Source organism: Molossus molossus, unplaced genomic scaffold, assembly GCF_014108415.1.
Source record: "Molossus molossus isolate mMolMol1 unplaced genomic scaffold, mMolMol1.p scaffold_m16_p_22, whole genome shotgun sequence".
Classification (NCBI taxonomy): domain Eukaryota; kingdom Metazoa; phylum Chordata; class Mammalia; order Chiroptera; family Molossidae; genus Molossus; species Molossus molossus.
Genome location: NW_023425358.1, coordinates 14,498,526 through 14,521,778, shown reverse-complemented (window position 1 = coordinate 14,521,778; position 23,253 = coordinate 14,498,526). Strand labels below are relative to the sequence as shown.

The window sequence follows — 23,253 nt, the reverse complement described above, 5'->3', positions numbered from 1 at the left end:
CACTATAAAAACGTTGTTTATCAAAATATAAATTATCTGGCCCTGGCCGGTTTGGCTCAGCGGTTAGAGCGTCGGCCTGCAGTCCTGAGAGACCCGGGTTCGGTTCCCGCTAAGGGCATGTACCTCGGTTGCAATTTGTCCCCGGCCCTGGTCGGTCGTGCGGGTGGCAGCCACTCAATGTGTCCCTTTCACATCGATGTTTCTCTCTCTCTCTCTGTTCCTCTCTCTCCCTCCCACTCTACCTGAACAAAAAAAAAACAAACAAAATATAAATTATCTGGACTATGTATGTGCACTATACTGTTACCCCAAAACCACTTTCCCACCCTTTTGCATGTTTCTTTATGACACCACAAACCATTCATTTGTAGTTTCTAAGTCATACCTTCACCAAATGCCACACTATGGCAACTTTTTCTTCAGTTGAAAAGCATGACTTTTAAACAGTTGATCATTTATAAATTGCTTGGGACAAGTGCATTATTTGGACGCTTCCAGTTTTGCATTCTTGAACAAATATATTTTATTGTATTTGTAGTTTACACTATTTTAAATTATACTGCCCCTGGGCTTTTACCCCAACAGCTCATCTGTCTCTACTCCCTTCTGCCCAGTTCAGTCCAATTTCACCTTCAGAATCCACCTCCTAAAAGCCTGTGAGATGCCCTTCCTGTGTGCACGTGTAGCACCATGAGCGTAACGTCAACACAGTACACAGACTTTGCTCACAATATGCAACTGGTGCTTTAGTGGTCTGACTCCTCCACTGGAAGGTGGACACCATGACGGTAAGGGGTACACGGCTTTATTTCTAGGACCTCCTGCAGAAGATATTCAAATATTTATTGGTAAATAATAACAAAAACAAAGTTCTTATTTCAGACCTTAGTGTTTATAGAAACCCCGAGGTGAATCTGTCAACTGAATGTGATAGAAGGGAATGAGCAACATCTCCAAATCCTTCCCCAGCCCTGACCAGTTTGGCTCAGCGGTTAGAGCATCGGCCTGTGGACCAATGAGTCGCATGTTCGAATCCGGTCGAGGGCATATACCTCAGTTGTGGTTCATCCCCAGCCCTGGTTGGGGTCGTGCGGGAGGAAGTTGGTGGATGTGTCTCTCTCACATCAATGTTTCCCCCTCCCTCCCTCCCGCTCTATTTGAAGATAAATGAAAAATTTGAGTGAGGATTAAAAAAATTCCTCCCCCAGAAGCTTGGATTTTAGCCAAGAGTTCAGTTCCAGACCTTGCCCCTTTCCTAAAGGTGGTGAAATTCAAGGGTCCACTGATCAGGCAAGAAAGGTACTGAAAAGGCTCAGAGTTCTAAAGCAGTGGGATTCAGCTGGGGTATCCACACGTCTTCTTAAATGACTGACCAAGGAACCTCAAAACCTTAGGGATTCCTGTCATTCCCAGTCTTGTATTTTTCAGGTGTGAAGCCTGGCTCTTTAATTTAGAATAACCAAAGCAATATTAGTTAGTAATATAGTTTCATTTCAATGTAAGTGGAATGGTGTCTGATCATCAACATTTTCAAGATACATTTGATAGAACCTACAGATAAGCACTTTAGATGAATTTTTCAGATTCAGAGTATATTATTTAATAAATTTTACAGCCAATCCTCATTTTACTCATCTCAATAGATTTACCATTTCCTATATCTTGTAAACTTTCAAACATATGAAAAAATTTTAATATCAGCTTTAAAATGTTCAAAACTCTTCTGGAAATACATAAGCAAAAAAACTGTTCTAGCCGATACAATAACCACTAGCCACATATGAATATTTAAATTTAATTTAAAAATTCAGTTTCACAGTCATATTAGCCACTGTTCAAATGTTCAGTAGTCACCCGTGGCTAGGGCTACTGCAGTGGCTACGGGGCAATGCGGATACAGAAACTCACATCATCACAGACAGTACTGCTGGACACCTCTGTCCTAGAGAACCCGGAGTATGACACTGTTTGCCGCAGCCAACTGAAGTTACAGTACTTGACTCCTTGCGCTAAAAGCTCTTCCTCCTAGAATGGTGGAACATTTTTCCTGACTTCTGTCAAGGTTAGGGGTAAAGTGACAGGGCGTGCAAGACGAAGAAACCTTGCACTTCCCACAGATGTGCGAGTGTGTAGCCAAGAGGATCCTTTCATAATATAAAGGTTTCTTTAATACTGTAAATAACAACTTTAAACCTACTCTATTCAATATGGTAGGCAATAACAATACATGGTTTTTTATAATTTAAAATTAAATTAATTAAAATGAAACTCAGAAGCTTATTCATTCAGTTTCAACATGTGCTTGCTAGATCCCTTCCTTCCAAAACAGAAAGCCTAAATATAAGTGTATGGTCGGCAGTCTAAGTCTATAGTCATGTGTAGCTCAATAATGAAGATTCGTTCTGAGAAACACCTTGTTAGGCAATTTCCTCGTGCAAACATCACAGAGTGAGTGCACTTACACAAACCTAGATAGTATGTGTACTACAGCCTACTACTACTAATCACATACCTAGACTACATGGTATACCACCGTCATACATGCAGTCCACTGTTGACCAGAATGTTATGCAGTACATGACTATATTCTTTTAAGATACATATCAAGCCCCGGTCAGATTCACAAGTAGACAAGCAAACTGGAATGCAAAAAGCGTTCAGGTGACAGTGGCATGGGAACAGAAACTGAGTATGTAAAAAACGGTAGGAAACAAGTCTGAATCTTTCTTATGAACTATTTGAGTAGGGTATACCATATTTTGGGGGAAGGTTTCAATGATAATGCAAAGGAAAAAGTCTTGTCTGCAAACACCAGAGAAAAGTCCTCAGAGGTGGGCAGTCTATTATAATGCTTATACAGAAATAAGCATTTGGCTCCAACTTATCTTTGCCCTATTGGTTCTCACAAATAATGACTAGGTTTAGTTGGTTGGAGCATCGTCCCATACACCAAAAAAAGTTCGATTCTGGTAGGGCACACACCTAGGTTGCAGGTTTGATTCCTGTTTGGAACATGTATGGGAGGCAACCAATCAATGTTTCTCCCTTTCTCTCTCTCTAAAATCAGTAATCCTGTCCTGCCAGCGGGGGTCAGTGGTTAGAGTGACAGCCCATGCACCAAGGGTTGTGGGTTCAATTCCCAATCAAGAGCATGTACCTGGGTTGCAGGTTCAATCCCTGGCCTGGGTAGGGACATGTGCAGAGACAACTAATCGATGTGTCTCTCTTTCATCGATCTCTCTCTCTCTCTAAAAATCAATGAAAAAATATCCTTGGTTGAGGATTAACAATAACAACAAAAAATCAATAATCCTCAGGTGAGGATTAAAAAAATAGTAATAATAAAAAATAAATAAAAGACCAAATATACTATACTATGATTTGTCTTCTAAAGTATAAAATCTGTTCCAAAGATTATGACAATGCCCCTAAATATTTAATCACTGCGTTTGCTGGGTAGAAGCCTGCCTACCACTTTTAAATATGTGTGATGAGCCCCAGCACTGATCCAGCCAAGACAAGTGTTTTAGGTCATGTAGTCACCTTGCATTTCATCTTCAGGTAGACCTAGAACACATCTGTTTAAAAGACATAAAGCCAACTCTCAAGAGGCATATTGTTGGAGAAAACACAAAATATGGGCCTTGAGGATGAGTTTTGTAGTGCGTCAGAGTAACTGACAGAAGTGCAAACACAGCATGTGGCTCAGAAGTGAATGTTTTCACAAATTCCAAGTCTAAAGAGATCTTTCTACTACTACAGTATGAAGTGTGATGTGCTCGCTCCCTCCTTTGAAGTCATCACACTTATTGTCTGCTTTAGTATGGCACTTTAGTATTTGACATATACTAAAGCATTTTAGTATATGACAATCAATCAAATACTGCATCCCTGTGTCTTGTACAGCTTTTAACTCTCTGATGTGTGGATACAACTTTGGCTGCACTGCAAGCTCTCAGCCTGTATATTACAGTTCTTTTCTTCATCCTAACATCTGGCAGACAACCTTACACATAGTAAGTGCTCAAGTATTTGATGAATGGAGGTATGAAGAAAAGGCCTATAAAAAAGGATAAAGATCATGTAAGGACTAGACAGAAAACCACCTATTTGTTTACCTGGCTCCAAAATTAGGCTGGAATTGTTAGTAGACAAATTTTCTTCTGGCAAACAAATAAAAAGCAACAAAACATCAAAGCCAAACAACAGTCTAGGCAGCAAAAAGTCTCAAACACATCCATTTTATCCAGATGATTGAATAAACATGAACAACGACATATCAGACTTCAAAATAAAACTCTTTGCAGCAATACACAAATGTTTATATCTGACTTTAAGTTAAAATCCTGTGTACCTCAAGAGATACATAATCACTTGGGTAGTATTTAAAATCGTACTTTGGTAGCAAAATCCAAAAGCTATTCAATTTCAATATTTACAATCTCAATACTTCCACAGTATAGATAAGAGGACTGAGGCACAGTCCAGAGAAGGGAAGTGATGTGCTTTAAGATTATTCAGAAGGGTGGTCGGGAGAGGCTGGGATAAGACTCAGCTTTCTGATGCCTTCACATGATGAGATGAAAGCTGCTACATCAACATGTTGAAACTATGATTAGGGAAAAGTTTCCTGGAAAAAGAAACAACTTAAGTTACTGTGTGTGTGTGTGTGTGTGTGTATCTTCCCTCCTTTCAAATTTAGAAGAAATTATTTAGTTTTCTTGATTGAAGTTTTGATAGATATATTCATATACGTTAGACCAGAAATGTAACTAAGGCATATTGTGTTCTTCCCTATGGACCTCTGACATGAGTTCACCTTTAAGTGAGCACATTATATTAGTCTGTAGGAGAATTCCTCATGGTCCATCTTACTTTGTTTCTAGTTTGTAAAATCTAGAGCAAAAAGGATTATTGAATTTCTTTTTGTAGGTCTCATCAAAACAAAGTAAAAGAGATTCCTGAATTACTTGTTCTAAATTGGCATTTCTGAACCCGGGATCTAATGCTTTCAGGGGTTTGGGGATCTCTGAAAATATTTTAAGGTTTTCATTTTCATAAACATAATCTGGATTACTCGAGACATCTACCTCATAATTGTATAAGGCTGTGATTTCACTGACCACACTGCTTCCATGCTTAAAAGTACATTCATACCAAGTCTCCTAGAGGGACGGAGCTTAGTTTTCAATGCAGTATTTTTCAAACTGGGTTTCAAAGTCTATGTCTTTGGGTTCAACTTTAAGTAACACTGCTCTAGGTTTTTAAACTTTCCAAAATTCTCTTCTAGACTTTAATTGGTAAATTTAATAAATATGTAATCACAGCCTACTATGTGCTAAGCACTGGAGATACAGTAGTGAATAAGAGAACATAACTTGCTCTTACTGAGCTTATAATTCTGACAGTTAAGACCAACAGTATTCATGAAAAAGTCTGTTCCTTGGCTGAAGTCACTTAAGGAGTACAACCCTTAAACAACAGTCATCTGCCATCCCTGTGAACTGCTACTGTAGATCAGAGAACCAATTATAATCATCTACATATTCTCAAAATAGTCTAAGACCTTGAAGTCAATGTGGTCTTATCTGTTTGGAGACAGGTAAACTGATCCTTTAAAAAAATATTCTTCAGAGAAGCTCAATCTCTTTTCCTTGCTTTAGATTATGTTTCTCATAACTGGACAAAGATGCAACCTAACTAGAGATTTCCTGGTCATCTGAGAAACAATTTTATAGATACATTTATATTCAGTGAGGTTTTGATAGCACAACACTTTTTCCTGTTGACTGGGAAATTTTTATGGACAAAAACTGATCAAGTAAAACAGTCACCAATGTCTAAAATGCACTTCTAAACTCAAGAAAAGTTCACAGGCAGAAGCTAACCAGCACAGTGGAAAAAAATGCCCCCCGCCCCAAATGAACCTTAATGAACTTGAATAGAAGAATGAATGAGATTCAGAGAACAGTGGCTATTATTAGCTACTACAGTTCACCCTTGAAAAACACAGAAGTTAGGAGCAATGATCCCCCACATAGTGGAAACCCAGAAAATAACTTTTGACTCCCCAAAATCTCAACTACAGTGGATCCTTGGCACCTGCAGATTCACCCTACCACAGCTGGGAATGCAAAAATAAAATACCGTTTTTTGTTGTTGCCGCTTTTTTTTTTTATCCTCACCCGAGGATATTTTTTCCATTTTTTTGTTCAGATAGAGTGGGAGGGAGAGAGAGAAACATCGATGTGAAAGGGACACATCGAGTGGCTGCCACTCACAAGACCCAACCAGGGCCGGGGACAAACTGCAACTGAGGGACATGCCCTTAGCGGTAACCGAACCCGGGTCTCACTGGACTGCAGGCCGACACTCTAACCGCTGAGCCAAACTGGCCAGGGTTAAAATACCATTTTTAATCAGGGTTGAATGAATCCACAGATGAGAAAGGCAAGGATACTGAGGGCTGACTCTATATTGAAAAAAATTCATGTATAAGTGGACCCACACAGTTCAAATCCTGTCTATAAATTATTATAATGACATCCCTGTTTAAAAAAGGGGGGGTCATAAAGACACAAAGGTACATGTTATGAAGTAAACCAATTTAATTTTGTAATTGAAAAATGGGTGCCAAATTCCCTGAACATTAGATAATAGGTTTGAAATGTCTTTGTTTCTGGACTAAATTCTCTAAGGATCAATGTCCCCAGATGAAAACTACTTGAGCCAAGATCTCTTGAACTTGGGAGCAATCTCCTCCTTCAGTGTCATTATCATTGTCCTTACTGGATGTTTACCTCCAAAGGAATTCCGAAAAAAGTGCCATCTCTATCAGAAAAGAAGAACACAGATACTATTACTATGATGAGTAGCAGTTCAGTGAAAACTAGAATCCTACCAGAATTTTTTAGCAGACACTGTGATGAGGTAACTAGCTTAACTAAAAAAAACAACTCTATATCAGATTATAATACAAACAAATTTGAACGCCTAGGTTAAAAGTCAGTAAAAACAGCAAAACAATAACCCGGCTGGTGGTAGAATTTCTAGCCCAGATTAAGCCTCTGTACTTAAACATTCACATACACAAGGATAGCCAGATGCACACTGAGAGCTTTACTCGTCATCAGATCGGGCACGGTAACTGAAGCAGGGAAAACCTGGTTTTCATGAAGGAGCTTGGAAGCATATCTCAAGCCAATCTAACTCTGGCGGCATCGACACTCCAAATTCTACCAACTCTCAGCCAAGCTAACTTCACGATAACAATGCACTGTCTGGCTCCAATCAAGCCTTTCCAATTCTCCAGAGCATCTCCAGTCTTACTCATCCTTCACAGCTCAAGTTAGAAGCAAAGCGACTGACACAAAGGCCAGTCATCCGAAGGCGCTTTTTGTATGGCTCTGCCACTGCACTGATTTGAAAATTCCTAAACTGGGGGCCCACTGGCCCCCCCGTCACCCTTCCTCAATCCCGCCCGGGTAAGCCTCTGCCTAGGCGCCCCCTCTGCCTGGAACAAAGCGAGGCCCCTGCGGTGGGGTGAGAGGCGCCCGGGCTCGGGGATGCCCACCGCGCACAAGGAGAAACCAACTTCAGAGCGCAGGAACGTGTTCCATTGGCAAGAAAGAGGGGCGGCGGCAGGCACGCCCAACTTCAAACTCAGGAAACCTACGGGCTGGCGGCCATCTGGGAAGAAAAAAAAAAAAAAAAAAAAACCCTTCCCAGGGAGAGAAGAAAAAGGCGGAGAGATGCGAGTCGCCCACCGGGCTCCGGAGGGAGCCCCGAGCTGGGACCGGCCCCGCCCCCGAGGTCCGTTCCCCGCCTCCTCTCTGCCTCGGGTTCGCTGCCCCGGGCCGGGCGGCCGGTTACCTTGATGCGCTCCCGGCACTGGGACGGGGTCCGCTCGTAGCCCAGCTCGGCCAGGGCCCGGGACACGCGCTCGTACATGGCCGGCCCGGGGGCCTTGCTGCCGAATACCGTGCCGGCTCCCTCCAGCTGCTGGTACCGCGCCTCCACCAGCCGCTCGTTGCCCCACACCGCGATGAGCGCGTTGGTCTCGGCCGGCGTCCACGACATGCCGCGGCAGGCGGCGGCGGGGGCTCCCCAGGACGAGGCGGCGCTGCGGCCCCCCAGCCCCAGCCCGAGACCCCCGGACGCCGCTGCCCCCGACCCCGCCGCACTGCCCGGCCCGAGCGGGGAGGCGCCCCGAGGCGTGGAAGGGTCGGAGAGCGAAGGGTTCCCGTCGCTCAGGCCACCAGGAGAGGCGGGGGAGAGCACCTCCATCTTCGGGATTTTAAGTGGCGAGTTGGCGGGCCGCTCCGAGCCACAGGGCGCAGCCATCTTCCTAGCGGCCGCCACTGCACCGCTCGGAAGTGACGCACCCACGCTTCCGGCCGCCGGGGTCTCCGGGGCCGCCCTGGGGCCTGGCTCGCCCCGGGCTGCGCTGCTTGGGGTCTCCGCTGCCGGGCGCGGGCCGCACGCTCCCCGCGGCCTCTCTCCGCGCGCCCGCCCGCGCCGCGCGCGCCTCTCCCGGGGCGAGGCCCGGGGTGGGGGCGCGTCGGAGCCCCGCGCGGCGAAGGGAGGGGGCATGAGGGCGCCGCTGTGCGGACCGAGCGGAGCCTCCCCACTTCCTCTCCAGTCTCAGCCCCCGCGAGGGAGGGCGCCGCGCGGGGCCGCGGTTAAGGGGGACTGGACCATCGCGCTCCTCTGCCTCCCCTCGGCCGCCCCTCCCTCCAGCCCCGCCGGGCGCCGGGCCGACGTCCAGGTGCAGGCCGGGAGCCTCCGGAGGTGATCCGGGGAGGCGCCGGAGTTGGAGGGCGAGCATCTCTGGCGGAGGCTTTGAGAAGCCGGAACCTTACAGCTTTTCCCGAAACACAGGCTCATTATTTAAAGAACAGCAACTCTGAATCCAATTATGACAGATTTGCCAGTCTGCTGCGGGTGGGTGTGACCGGTTGCAGAACTCGATATCCTACCGCGTTTGTAGTTTATCTGTAGCTTACACAGGTTGGAATCCCGAAGCCCAGCAGAGAAGTCCCTTTCCAATACCATTCTCCACTCTTCCAGAATTGGGAGTTGAATCGTTTTCGCACTGTTTTTCATACTCTTCCGTGTGATAGGGGCAGGGAGGGAATGGTGGGGCACTGGCAAGGCATGTAGATATTATAAGTCAAGTCGAAGAAGGTACTCTTTGATCTGGTTGCTGTGTCCCCATGGTGACGCCCTGGGGGGAGTGTGCCCCAGGAATGCTGACCATTCTCCAGGCCCAGGAATGGGTTAAATTGTTTTGACATGGAAAGATGAACTACATTGTTACTCTTGGAGGCGGGCACACTGACCACATACTCTGCAGTCCCCATCCTACCATACCCACTGCATGTAGCTTTTCTTCTCTATCTCTAAATAATCAGCCAACTAACAGGAGATGTTAGAGCAGTTTGTCAAGGTGATATACCTGCTGTTCTCTCCTATTGCTGGCAATTCAAATAAATGCTCATAAAAGATGCAACCTTGCCAGGCCAGTGTGGCTCAGTGGTTGAGCTTCGAGCTATGTACCAAGAGGTCGCCAGTTGGATTCCTGGTCAGGGCACATGCCCAGGTTGTGAGCCAAACTCCCCGTAGGGGAGGCAGCCAGTTATTGATGTTTCTGTCTTTCCCCCTCTCTTCCTCTTGCTCTAAAATCAATCAAGAAAAAAAAAAGATTCAACCTCGTCTCTGCTTATTGGTGAGGTGGTGACAGGCATAACGGACCTTTGTGCCCAGTATCATAAAGAGATTAAAAAAGACTTTGCCTTGGCCACTGATTTGCCTCAGTGGTTCGAGCGTCAGCCCTCCGACCAAAGAGTCACAGGTTCAATTCCAGTCAAGGGTACCTCAGCTGGCACCTTAGTTGCGATTTGATCACCCCTCACCCCCACCCTTGGTTGTGGTCGTGTGTGAGGCAACCAATACTGTGTCTCTCTCATCTCTATGTTTCTCTTTCTCCCATTCTGTCTGAAAATCAATGGAAAAACATCCTCGGGTGAGGATTTAAAAAAAAAAGACTTCAATTATGATAGCGTTTGTGATCTCTAGTAATTAGAGTATTAATTGTTCTAGAAGACTCCTTAAAGTGCTACAATTTAAGGAACATTAAATCCAACAGGTAGCTGTGAGTTGTTTCTATATTCTTTAAAAAAAAATTTTTATTTACTAATTTGTTTTTGTTACAGATGCTTCTCATTTTTCCCCCATTGACACCCTCCTCCTTTTCCCCCCTACCCCATCCCCAGCTTTGTTTATGTTCATTGGTCATGCATACATGCATGTAAGTTCTGTGGTTTATCTCTTCCCCCACAAATCCCCCCCTCCTCTGAGGCTTGTCAGTCTGTACCCCACCTCCATGTCTCTGGGTTAGTTTTGTTCAGCAATTTGTTTAGTTCATTATATTCCACAAATAAGTGAGATCATGTGATATTTGTCTTTCTCTGCTTGGCTTATTTCGCTTAGCATAATACTCTCCAGGTCCTTCCATGCCATCTCAAAGGATAAGAGATCTTTCTTACAGCTGCATAGTATTCCATTGTGTATATGTACCACAGCTTTTTAATCCACTTATCTACTGATGGACACTTGGGTTGTTTCCAGATCTTAGCTATTGTAAATAGTGCTGCTATGAACATAGGGGAACATATATTCTTTCTGATTGGTGTTTCAGGTTTCTTAGGGTATATTCCTAGAAGTGGGATCACTGGGTCAATGTTTCTATATTCTTGAAAGCCAAAAAATCTAATTGTTTATCTTGGATTTTTAACTTAAAAATCCAGTGGACTCTTTTTTTTTTTCCTTCAAAATTTGAATAAGCTATGCAATACTTTCAAATTTTACTTTTTAAATATGTTTTTATTGATTTTAGAGACAGGAAGAGACTTTGGTGTATGGGAAGATGTTCAACCAACTGAACCACACTGCAACACTTTTAAAAATAGCAAACATATGTTAGGTTTAAAAAAAAGAACTGAGGTCAGCTACATTTTTAACTCTGAGAGTCATCCAAGCGAATGATATGGTTGTCATTGGAAAGCCAAAGTAATAAACAATAAGGATAGAGGAAATAATTATCTTCGTATGTCATATTAAATACCACCATAGAGTTTAAGCTACCAGTCTGAAGAATCATAAAGAAGTTCAAGAATTTATGTTCTCTCTCTCTCTCTCTCTAAGAAAAAGGTATAGTCTAGCACTTTGGTTAAGGTTATGTATTCTAGCCCTGGCCGATTTGGCCCAGCAGTTGGAGCATCGGCCTGCGGACCAGAGAGTCCCGGGTTCAGTTCCCGCTAGGGGCAAGTACCAAAAAAAAAATGATTATGGATTCTAGAGTCAGATGCCTGGCTTCAAATTCCAGTTCTTCTGTCCCAGCCAACTTACTTAACCAGCCTCTGAATGCCTTGGTGTCTTCATGTATAAGATGAGGACGAGCTTACAGCATTCTTGTGAGAATTAAATGAGTCAATACAGGTAAAGCCCTTAGAAAGGTGCCTGGTTCACAGTTAATATTGCGTGATCTCTAGCTGTCAATCTCTACCCTGGTTAATAGAATCTTCCTTTTGTCACTTTCCCTCCACTGCTGGTTTCAGTGTTCTCCTTTCCAGTCCTCTGAGGGCTCTACGAGGATTTCAAGCATCTGTTAAAGCAAATTCACTCTCATTCAGGATCACAGTAAGGTTTTTTGTTTTGTTTTTTTAATATTTTTTCTTTATTGATTTTTAGGGAGAGAGGAAGGGAGAGGGATAGATAGAAACATTGATGAGAACATCGATTGGCTGCCTCCTGCATGCCCCTAACTGGGGATTTGGCCCATAACCTGGGCATGTGCCCTGACCAGGAATCGAACTGGCGACCTCTTGGTGCATGGGTCGACGCTCAGTCACTGAGCCACACCGGCCAGGCTCACAGTAAGTTCTTTTTTTTTTTTTTCAGCCTCAAGGTTTTTAATGTTATATTTAGTGTGTAAGAAAGGAAGAGTCATGCTTAAATCATACACTAAATCAGAGACTCCAAAGAGTTTTAAAATCACTACTTACCCGTTCTTATTTTCCCACAAGCCTGAAAAACAATCAACTCGCCTTCTGTTGTTAGTTCTGAATGATTCTCAAATCAACTCTGACTCATGAGAGAAGCCTTCCTAGATAAAGTGGGTTGACTGAGAAGTCTTCATATAAACTTCTGTTTCTAGATATTATTTCTATATAACCCCCTTTTTTACCACACCCGTTACTCTACCCAATGAGAAAAGTCTGTATCAAAAAAAAAAGAAAAAGAAACCAGTAACATCCTAAAGGTAAAACTAAGCCAATAATGTAGACATTATTAATATGTATTACATAGTTTAAAATCATTGTTGCCCTGGTCGGTTTGGCTGAGTGGTTGGAGCGTCAGCCTGCGGACCAGACTGTCCTGGGTTCGGTTCCTGCTAGGGGCATGTACCAAAAAAATAAATAAATAAATAAAAATCATTGTGATGTAGGCAACTAGTATCATGCATTTTTGGTATTGGCTTACCATGGCTGATTCTGGATTCCAGGACTCTGTGATGTGCTTGTTCAAGACTTCATAGTTCAATCAGAATGTATGGATGGCACCATGTCTGAAGTAAGGTACTATACCTTGTATTGTGGAGCTAGATAAGGTGATAAAAACTTATTTGAAAGATGATGTGTGAAATGTCTCAAAAAAAAAAAAAATGTCCCAAAGAGTAAAGAACCATACTTATTAATCTTCTACCTGTAAATTCTCAGCTACACCTTGTAATTGAATCATGCCCTCATCCGTTTCCTCCATAGTGTGTGTCAAGTGTTTGTTTTCCCAGCTTTTCTATGAAAAGTCCCCTAACCAGTTGGCCAGAAGCCCTCCATCTAATATCCACTTACACATTAATGTTTTCTGTTTTAAAAGCTTAGCTAGTCCTGTTGCATACTTTCTTACCATGTTTTATGACTGTCAGTGTGTTTGTTGCTTTGTCTTTTTTTTTTTCTTTCACACTTCACAGCAAGTTCTGTTACCTTTACCTCTAAAATATTTTCCTAAATCTGACTGCTTCTCAACCCTTGTCCAAGCCTCCACCATGTCTTTACTGGACAACTGGACTTCCTGCTTGCACACTTGTCTGCTTACACAGTAAACAAAGTGAGCTTGGTTTTAAAAAACCTTTTCTTGCCTGGTCGGTGTGGCTCAGTGGTTGAGCGTCAACCCATGACCAAGAGGTCGCTGGTTCGATTCCCAATTGGCACATGCCCAGGTTTGGGCCAAATCCCCAGTGAGGGGCATGCAGGCAGGAGGCGGCCAATTGATGTTCTCTCTCATCGATGTTTCTATCTCTCTCTCTCCCTTCCTCTCTCTAAAATCAATAAAGAAAAAAAATTTTTTTTAATTAAAAACTTTTTCTTGTGAAATGCAACATGTATATAGAGAAATACACAAAACATACATGTACAACTGCTACACACATTTTTGTTATCCTCACCCAAGGACATGTTTATTGTTTTGAGAAAGAGAGAGAAACATCGATCGGTTACCTCCCACACAAGCCCTGACTGCAGATCAAACCTGCAACCTAGGTATGTGCCCTGACGGGGAATGGAACTCACAACTTTTTGGTGCATGGGACGATGTTCCAACCAACAGCCACTCAGTGCAGGCCACATGAATTATTGTAAAGCAAATACCACATAAGTACCATCCAGGTCAAGAAAAAGAAAGTAGCCAGCACTCTGTAAGTCCTGCCCTACAACCCCTTCTTGATGTTAACCCCTTTCTCCCTTATCCAGATAACCATTATCCTGATTACATCTCTGTATAATTTATCACTTTTTAATGCATCACTCAAAGTTCTTTCTGATTTTGAATGTTTTATAAATGAAATCATGTATTCTGTGTCTGACTTACCTCATTCAATATTATGTTTTTAAGATTCATCTATTCTGTATTATGAATGTTTGTTGCTGTGAAATACTCTATTTTATGAATATATCTCATTTTATTTATCCATCCTACTATTGAATTTTTGGGTTGTCTAATTTAGGATATTATGAGTAATGTTGCTATAAATGTTCTTGTATGTGTCTCCCCGTGCATATGTGCAAGTATTTCTGCAGACTGTATACCTTCCTTCCTCCTTCCGTCCATCCCTCCCTTTTTTCCTTCCTTCTTTCCATGTGGATACCCAATTATCCCAACTTCATTTACTGAAGAGACCATTTTTTAATTTAATTTATTGTTACAGATGTTTCTCCTTTCCCCCCACTGATTCCCCCCTCCCCTACCTCCCCGCGCTGTCCCCAAGAGACCTTTTTTTTTTTTTTACCTCCCTCTTTGGTGGTGCCATCTCTGGCATAAATCAATGCCCATATGTGCATGAGTCTGTTTCTGGGCTCTTCTATTTTGTTGGTCTGTTTGTCTATCCATTTTTTAATTTGTGTTCCTAGTGACAATAGCACACTGCCCTAATAATGTGTCATGCTGGCTTTGTGATGTCTTATGTCAGGTAGAGAAAGTTCTTCCTCTTCTGTTCCCTCCTTCAACAGTGGCATGCTCTTCTTGATCCCTCCCATTTCCATATGCATTCTAGAATTAGCTTGTCAAGTTCTACACAGAAAGCTGTGGGTATTTTGATTGGTATTTATTGAATCTATGAACCAGTTGGGGGAAACACTGACATTTTTATAGTAATTGGTCTTACAACCCTTGAAAATTATATATCGCTTCATTTATTTAGTTAGTTTTTTTGTTTCTCTCGAAGTTTTATAGTTTTCTGCATTAACGTTCTTACACATTTTTTGTTGGATTTATTCCTCAGTAGTTGGTGTTTATAACACTCTTGTAAATATCATTTTTACAATTATTTTCTAATTGTTTTTGCTGGTACAGAAGTTCTTCCTCATTAGCATTTTTACTTTCCTTGGTTTTAGTTATTGGTGGCCAACTGCAGTCTGAAAATATTAAATGGAAAATTTCAGAAATAAACAATTCATAAGTTTTAAATTGTATGACGCTGTGATTACCGTCACTTAATCTCATGGCATCCCACTGTGTTCTGCCAGGGATGTGATTCATCCCTGTCCAGCATTTCCGCGCCGTAGACGATCCCCACGAGTTAGTCACTTAGGAGCCTCTGTGTTATCAGATTGACTGTTGTGGTATCGCAGTGCTTGTGTGCAGATCACATATATTTTACTTAATACTGGCCTCAAAGCTCAAGAGTAGTGAGGCTGGCAATTTGGATATGCCTCAGAGAGGCTGTAAAGTGCTTCCTTTGAGTGAAAAAAATCAAAGTTCTTTACTTAGTAAGAAAAGAAAAAAATTGCTCCGGTTGCTAAGATCTACAGTAAGAACAAATTATTCATGAAGTTGTGAAGAAGGAAGAAGGAATTTGTGCTAGTTTGGCTATAGCACCTCAAACTACAAAAGTTATGGCCACAGCGCATGGTATGTGTTTAGTTAAATGGAAAAGGCATTACATTTGTGGGTGGAAGACATAAACAGAAAATGTGCTCTGTTCGATAGTGATGTGTTGTGCCAAAAGCCATTGAGTCTATATGAAGACTTCAGCAAAGGATTCCCTGAAGCAAGTGACACCCATTTACTGCAAGTAAGGGATGGTTACAATAAGACATTTGGAGGGAGGGGGGAGAGTGGGGGAGTGAGAAAGAACATTCACTTAACTTTATTACAATATATTGTTATAATTGTTCTATTTTATTATTAGTTATTGTTAATATGTTATTGTGCCTAATTTATACATTAAACTTTATCATAGGTAAGTATGTATGGGAAAAAAACATAGTATGTACAGGGTTCGGCACTATCTGAGGTTTCATGGCATGTATCGGCACGTGTGCCCGTTATCTGATGCTCTTCCAACAAGAGATCTGTTTCCTCCCCTTGGATCTTATAAATCTTTGTGACTACCTCGATGAAGCAAATGTGGTGGAAGAGACACTGACTTCCAAGGCGAGGTTTAGAAATACGTAGCCTGAATCTTTTGCCAGTTTCTCTTGAGATACTTGCTCTGAAAACTTCAGCAACCATGTAAGAAATTGGGCTACCCTAAGTCCACGTGGAGAGACCACAGAAAGAGAGAGAAAGATGGCCAAGCAGCCAGATGTGTTCCAGCCTCCAGCTGTTTGTCTCTCTCCCAGGCTTCAGACATGTGAATGAAAAGCATCAAAACGACCCCAGCACCAGCCGCCAGCTGACTGCAACCACGTGAGAGACCCACCCTTGGCAAGAGCTACTAGCTGATCCCAGGCATCCCAGATAGGGATTGTTGTTGTCCTATGCCACTGACTTTTAGAGTGTTTTCTTATACAGCAATGGGTAACTGGAACAACGATCTACAGTTCCTTTCTACCTACCACACCTTCCTCAGCTTCCACCTTAATACACTCCAGCCACAATGGCCTGTGTCTGTCCTGTCAAACAAGTCAAGTTATTTTTGTTTGGGAACTTTTGTGATAGGGGAAGGGCATGTAATAAGAATAGAACCACAGTTGTTTAATGGTTATTCACCTTACTAACTATAGATGAGGGTTTTCTTACAGACTCTGGGAAGCTGGAGGATGTGTTGCAGGAAGAAAAATAGGGCTGTAAAAAGATAAGAAGCCTTGGAGCCTGGATGGGTTCATTATTCAGAAAAGAAATACGTTTTGAGAACAGACCAAGGACAGGACACACTTTGACTTGGTGGCTGTGCCTGGACTCTGACCCTCTCTAAGAGTATGTCTCAGGATTGTTAACCATTCTCTGGTCCCAGGAGCAGGCTGAGCTGTTTGTAACATCATGGAAGATTAGACGCCTTGTGATCAGATTTCGAGCTCCTGGGGGCCAGACTACAGACCCTCCCCTTCCCTTCCTCTGTTACACCTGCAGCTCACAGTTGCACGTAGCTTTCTTCCTTCTTCGCTGTATAATCAGCCAACTGGCAGAAAAAGGCAGAAGAGAATTTCCAGGATGACCTGCTGCTCTCCCCATACTGCTGGCATTATGGGAGTAAATGCTCGTATGATTCAATCCTGTCTCTGCTTAATTTGGCTCAAGTAGTGACAGGTGGCCTCAGACCTGTTTAGTGCCTGGTATCATTTGGACATGTTTTGATCCTTATCTGAGAATACTGTTATCTTAGCTCTACAAGTGATAGCCCCCTCCATAATTCATCTCCTCAAATGTCACCTCCCTTTAGAGAATCATTTACTGCCTCACTATTACACTGCTATTTTACTTTGTTGACACACATTTTCTGAAATCATTTATTTATATATATTAACTTTTCTTTCATGTATTTATTGTATGCTGCCCCCATCTTGAATGTAAGCTGTTTGAAGCCAATGATTTTGTCCATTTTGTTACTTTTAATAGATCCAGCACTTAAAATAATGCCAAGCAGGCCTTCACCATTGACCAAGATGGAGTAACAAGGACTGGATATACCCTCCTATATTAAATACCTGTAAAACCAAACAGAATATATAAAACAATGGTTTTCAAGACATAGGACATCAATAATGAAGAACAGTGGACCCTGAGAGATGGGAACAAACAAGGTGATTGTGGTTTCATAGGTGTATGCATATGTTACAGACTATCAAATTGTACACTTTAAATATATACAGTTTATTATATGTTAATTATAGTTCAATAAAGTTGTTCTAAAAAATAGCGTCAGGCAAATAGTAGGCATTCAATAAATGCTTGTTGATTGGCCATTTACCTTCTTAGATTTCTTAGTGACCAGGGATTGATTTTTTATACATGTTTATGTAATACCCAACAAAGCACCATGTCGGAATAAGTCTTCAAATGCTATTTTATAAATATTATCACAAAACATTTTTTACATATACATTAGACAAATGTCTTTTTAGTGGAACTAAAGATAATATATTTTTTTCCTGACAAAATGCTTAACTTCATTAGCAATACAAAAAATACAAATTAAAAACATGAGAAACTGTTTTTAACCTTTCAATTTGCAAATAGTTTTAAATGATAGCATAAGCATGAGCTATTTTATATTCAGAAAAAAGAAAGCTATTTCCATTTCTAAAACATTTTATAATACCCACTTGACAAAAGATTGGGAAAATGCATGCTCTCTCCTACAATGCAAATAAGAATGCAAACTGAGAACATTCCTATAGAACAATTTTAGTATCAAAAGCAAGAGAATGAGACGTCTGGCTTGCAAGTGAGATCCTCCTCGTTGCCTGAGTAAAGAGTGATTTAAAAATGGGTGATGATGTCCAGCCCACCGGTGCGGCTTAGTCGTCTCATGTACCAGGAGGTCATGGGTTCGAATCCTAGTCAGGGCACATACACTGGATCCCCAGTAGGGGGTGTGCAGAAGGCAGCTGATTCATGTTTCTATCTCTCTCTCCCTGAAATCAATACTTTTTAAAAAAATGGGTGATATTAACAAGGGCAAGAATATTTTTGTTGAGAAGTGTGCCCAGTGCCATATTGTGGAAAAGGGAGGCAAGCAGAGGACTGGGTCAAATCTCCATGGTCTATTTGGGTGAGAGAGAGGTCAGGCCCCTAGATTTTCTTACACGGGTACAACAAGAACAAAGGCACCACCTGGGGAGATGATATACTGTTGGAGTATTTGGAGAATCCCAAGAAGTACATCCCTGGAACAGAAATGATCTTCTCTGGCATTAAGAAAAGTGCAGAAAGGGCAGACTTGATAGCTTATCTCAAAAAAGGAGTAATACTTGTCCCCTGCCTTATTTATTACAAATGCCTCCTACCTTTTTTTATGTGTAGCATATTTCAATTGATCTCACACACCAGAATTCAGATCATGAATTGCTGACAGAACAGTTCGTCTGGGCAGTCCGGGTTTAGGTAAGAGTGGCTTGTGGGTAAGTGAACAGGGTCAGCTGTTTGAACTTTGATGGTAATTTCAGGAGAACCTCTGTTCTCCCCTCCTAAAAATATGCTGGGACTTGATTCGTAATGTTCAGCTTTTCACAGAGAAGGTGGTGCCACCTCAAAACCTGTGGGAGACTGGTTTTATATTTAGATTTATGTAGCTGTTGTGCTAATATGTTTAAGCACTGAGGAAGTCCCTTCGCTGTCTCTCAGACCAGCAGGACTCACCGTGTTTCACGTTGTGTTCAGTAGCCTGTTAAAAGCAAGGGCTGAAGACAAGCTGGCCATGTCCACTTTATCTTTTTGGTCCCAATGATGCCAATTTAATTAAAATTCCCTGTATCTAAACTGTTGCCTTTTAGTGAATGAAAGGCATTTTAGTATGGTTTATGTATAATATCAAATAAAGAATGTTGATGCCCTACCTGGGTTGCTCAGTGGTTAGAGCATCGGCCAGAGCATCAGCCTGTGGACCAAGGTGTCACAGGTTCAATTCCCGGTCAAGGGCATGTACCTAGGTTGCGAGTTTGATCCCTGACCCTAGTCAGGGTTGTGCAAGAGGCAACCAATCGATGTGTCTCTCTCACTCTCACATCAATGTTTCTCTCTCCTTCCCTCCCTTTCATTCTATCTAAAAATCAATGGAAAAATATTTTTAGGTGTGGGTTAATAAACAAACAAACAAAAAATAGAATATTGAACACTTTTCACATTTTATAGATGATTTACAAGGTCAGATGCTTTTAAAATTCAGCGTGACAAGATATAGTAGCAAACTTTGTGAATTCTTCTTCTTCTTTTTTTTTTTTATCCTCACCCGAGGACATTTTTGCATTTTTTGTTCAGACAGAGCGGGAGGGAGAGAGAGGAAGAGAGAGAGAGAAACATCGATGTGAACGGACACATCAAGTGGCTGCCATCCTCACGACCAACCAGGGCCGGGGACAAACTGCAACCGAGGTACGTGCCCTTATCGGGAACCGAACCCGGGTCTCTCTGTACCACAGGCCGACGCTCTAACCGCTCAGCCAAACCGGCCAGGGCAAACTTTGTGAATTCTTTAAGTCAGACTAAGTTATGACTCAGGATTGTCTTGACCAGGTGTTCAAAAACAGCTGTAGAATTACTACGTGTGTGATTGGTAATGGTGCTTTTGCCAACTCACTAGACGGATCAAAGTAGAGGAGAATAGAGCATCAATGCAAAGTTGTAAATTATGTGATCATGAGGCTTAAGATAATTAAAAACAAAATCACAGACAAAAAAAAAGTCAAAAGCTTCAAAAACACAAGAACCCCTTGATCCAGCTATTCCACTTCTAGAAATGTATGTTAAGAAAATAAGATTGCGCCCTGGCCGGTTTGGTGCAGTGGTTAGAGCGTCAGCCCACAGAGCAATGAGTCGCGGGTTTGATTCCGGTCAAGAGCATGTACCTTGGTTGTGGTTCACCCCCACCCCTGATCGCGGTTGTGCGGGAGACAACCAGTCAATGTGTCTCTCTCACACTGATGTTTCTCTCTCTCCCTTCGTCCACTCTATCTGAAGATAAATAGAAAAAAAAAATGTCCTCGGGTGAGGACTGCAAAGAAAGAAAAAGGAAAAACAGATTGAGTACAAAGATTTAGTTCCAAGTTGCTCCCCTCTACACTGTGCAATACCAGCAATGAGAATGGACCTCTAAATCCAGCCGTAAGAAACTGCTTAAATGAACACTGCTATATTCATTCTATGGAATATTATTCTGACAGGGAAAATGATGTAGTCAATTAGTTAACTTAGAGAGATATTTACAATAATTGTATTAGTCAAGAATAATAAGCTTGTTAAGAGAATGAAATGCCAATACACAGGTTGGGAGAAAATATTTGCAAAACACATATCCAATAACGGACTTGTATCTAAAATATACAGTGAACACTTAAAACAATAATAAAAAACAAACAACCCAATTAAAAAATGGGCAAAAGATCTGAATCGATGATAAACAGATGAAAACAAGATATACAGATGAAAAATACGCACATGAAAAGATGCTCAATGTCATATGTCATTGGTGATCGGAACAATGAATACCGTTATACGTCTATTAAATGGGCTAAAATCCAAAACTCAAGCAATGCCAAATGCTGACAAGAATGTGGAGCAATAGCAACTCATTCATTGTTGGTAGGAATGCAAAATGGTATAGCCACTTACAAACCTATACTTAGTCTTTTTTTTTTTTCAAAAATTCTTTTTATCCTCACCTGAGGACATTTTCCCATTTTTTATTCAGATAGAGCAGGAGGGAGAGAGAGAGAGAGAGAGAGAAACATCGATGTGAAAGGGACACATCGAGTGGCTGCCATCCACACGACACAACCAGGGCCGGGGACAAACTGCAACCGAGGTACGTGCCCTTAGCAGGAACCGAACCCAGGTCTCTCTGGCCTGCAAGCCGATGCTCTAACCGCTGAGCCAAACTGGCCAGGGCTCTAAACTTAGTCCTACCTAACTACCCAGAATTGTGCTTTTAAGTTCTCACAAAAGCCTGCACATGAAGGCTTATAAATAGCTTTATTCATAATTGCCAATAAACAGGAAGCAACCAAGAAGTCCTTCAACAGGTGAATGGAAAAACAAACTGTGGTACATCTATACAATGGAATGTTATTCAATAAATAAAGGAAATGAGCTGTCAAGCCAGGAAAAGACACAGGGGAATGCGCATGACCGAGTGGGAGAAGCCAGTCTGAAAAGGCTACATAATGTAGGATTCCAACTATATGATGTTTTGGAAAAGGCAAAACTACGGGTGGAGACAGTAAAAAAGATTAGTGATTGCCAGAGTTTCAGCAGGAAAGGAGGAAGGGAGGAAGGGAGGAAGGGATGGATAGGTGGAGCACAGGGGATTTTTAGGCAGTGAATCTATTCTGTATGATACTGGGTTACACACATGTATACATGACATTATGCATTTGTCAAAACCCATGCAACTCTACAACAGAAAGAGCTAACACAAATGTAAACTATAGACTTTAGTTAGTAATGATGTATCAGTATTAGTCCATCAATTATAAAAAAAAGTACCATAGGAAAGCAAAATGTTAATAATAGGGGAAACTAGGACTCTGTGTGTGTGTGTGGGGGGGGGGAGGTGTGGCATGCTCTGTACTTTCCACTCAATTTTTTTGTAAAACCTAAAACTGCTGTAAGAAAAAAGTTTCTTAATAATTTTTTATAAATAGGCTTACATAAATTATTAATTTTTAAAAGGGTTGAAATAATATGCAACAGGTTTTAATACTGGTTATAGCTGATGCTGGTCTTAATTTTTGTTATTTATCTTTGTTTTCTTACAAAGAAAGAAATGACGGTTTTGTGATATTTAAGAGAATGAAAGGCAGTTGTTTCAAAAAGAAGCACTGGAAGACATAATGCAATAACCTGTCCTCTCTCCCACTGCTCCAGCACCGTAGCACCAAAGGTAGATTGTCAATTTGTTCCCAAAAGGGGACATAAAGCATACCTCATAGGAAATTCTGAAGCAAAAATAAGATAATGATAAAATGCAATTTGCATGGAGCCTGGCACATACCAAACACTTAATAAATAAAAGATAGTTGTTGCTATTTCCTTTCATCCGCATGTTGCTAAGAAAGGTCTCCCACTCCCAAACCCTGCCCTGCCCCAACACTGACATCCTTGCCACCGCTATCTGACCTGAGATCATCAGGACTAATCTCATTATCCCCTTTACCTGTTTATGCCCTTCAGCACAAGAAGTCCAGGATCCCAGAATACCCTAAACATCTTGGGATTTAATGCCCATGGGCCTCTGTAAATTCTCTTTTCTGATTCCATTACCCAGCTCTCCAAACTCCTACGTCCTCTGGTGTTCGCGGTCGGTGATCAGGAAAGCTCCCTGTGTCCTCTGTCTTCTCTGACCATTCCTATGCTTCTTGCTCTTACTCAGCCTTGACCGTCCCTGACTCCCCCTTCAGCCCTTGTAAATGAAGGCTGTTGTCTCTCAACTCACTTCTTCCTTTCTCCCACAAACCTGTTTAGATCCAACAGTCTGCCAGTCAGCAATAGGCATCTGCTTGTGGTTGGAGAAAGAACACAACCAGGCTGACTGGCCCGCCTTGCAATTAAATTGTGACTGCTGACCTCAAGTGGCCCCTGATACGGTTCAGCAATCATTTCACTTGTCTCATTCGTTCTTTCACTCTCCTGTATGACTATTTCATGCCTTTGTGTAACATGCCTCTCCTACTAAATCGTGAGGAAGGGGGCCAACTTTTCCCTTCCTTTTTGCTTCTGTACAACCAGTTGTCCCCACAGTTTGTAGGAAAGACTATTCTT

The 23,253-nt window shown here is 42.0% G+C and overlaps 1 protein-coding gene and 1 pseudogene across 3 annotated transcripts in view; one reads left to right on the top strand and one right to left on the bottom strand.

Annotated features, from left to right (window-relative positions):
- Positions 1-8,343, bottom strand: part of MSANTD2 (Myb/SANT DNA binding domain containing 2) — a 33,372-nt gene extending 25,029 nt beyond the window's left edge. For all 3 annotated transcript variants that reach the window (XM_036276720.1, XM_036276719.1, XM_036276721.1), the window contains exon 1: positions 7,873-8,343. In XM_036276720.1, the coding sequence (XP_036132613.1) occupies positions 7,873-8,343 (471 nt within the window). The remainder of the gene's footprint in view (positions 1-7,872) is intronic.
- Positions 8,344-18,437: 10,094 nt separating this feature from the next.
- LOC118640339 lies at positions 18,438-22,870 on the top strand (annotated as a pseudogene).
- The last annotated feature ends 383 nt before the right edge of the window (positions 22,871-23,253 follow it).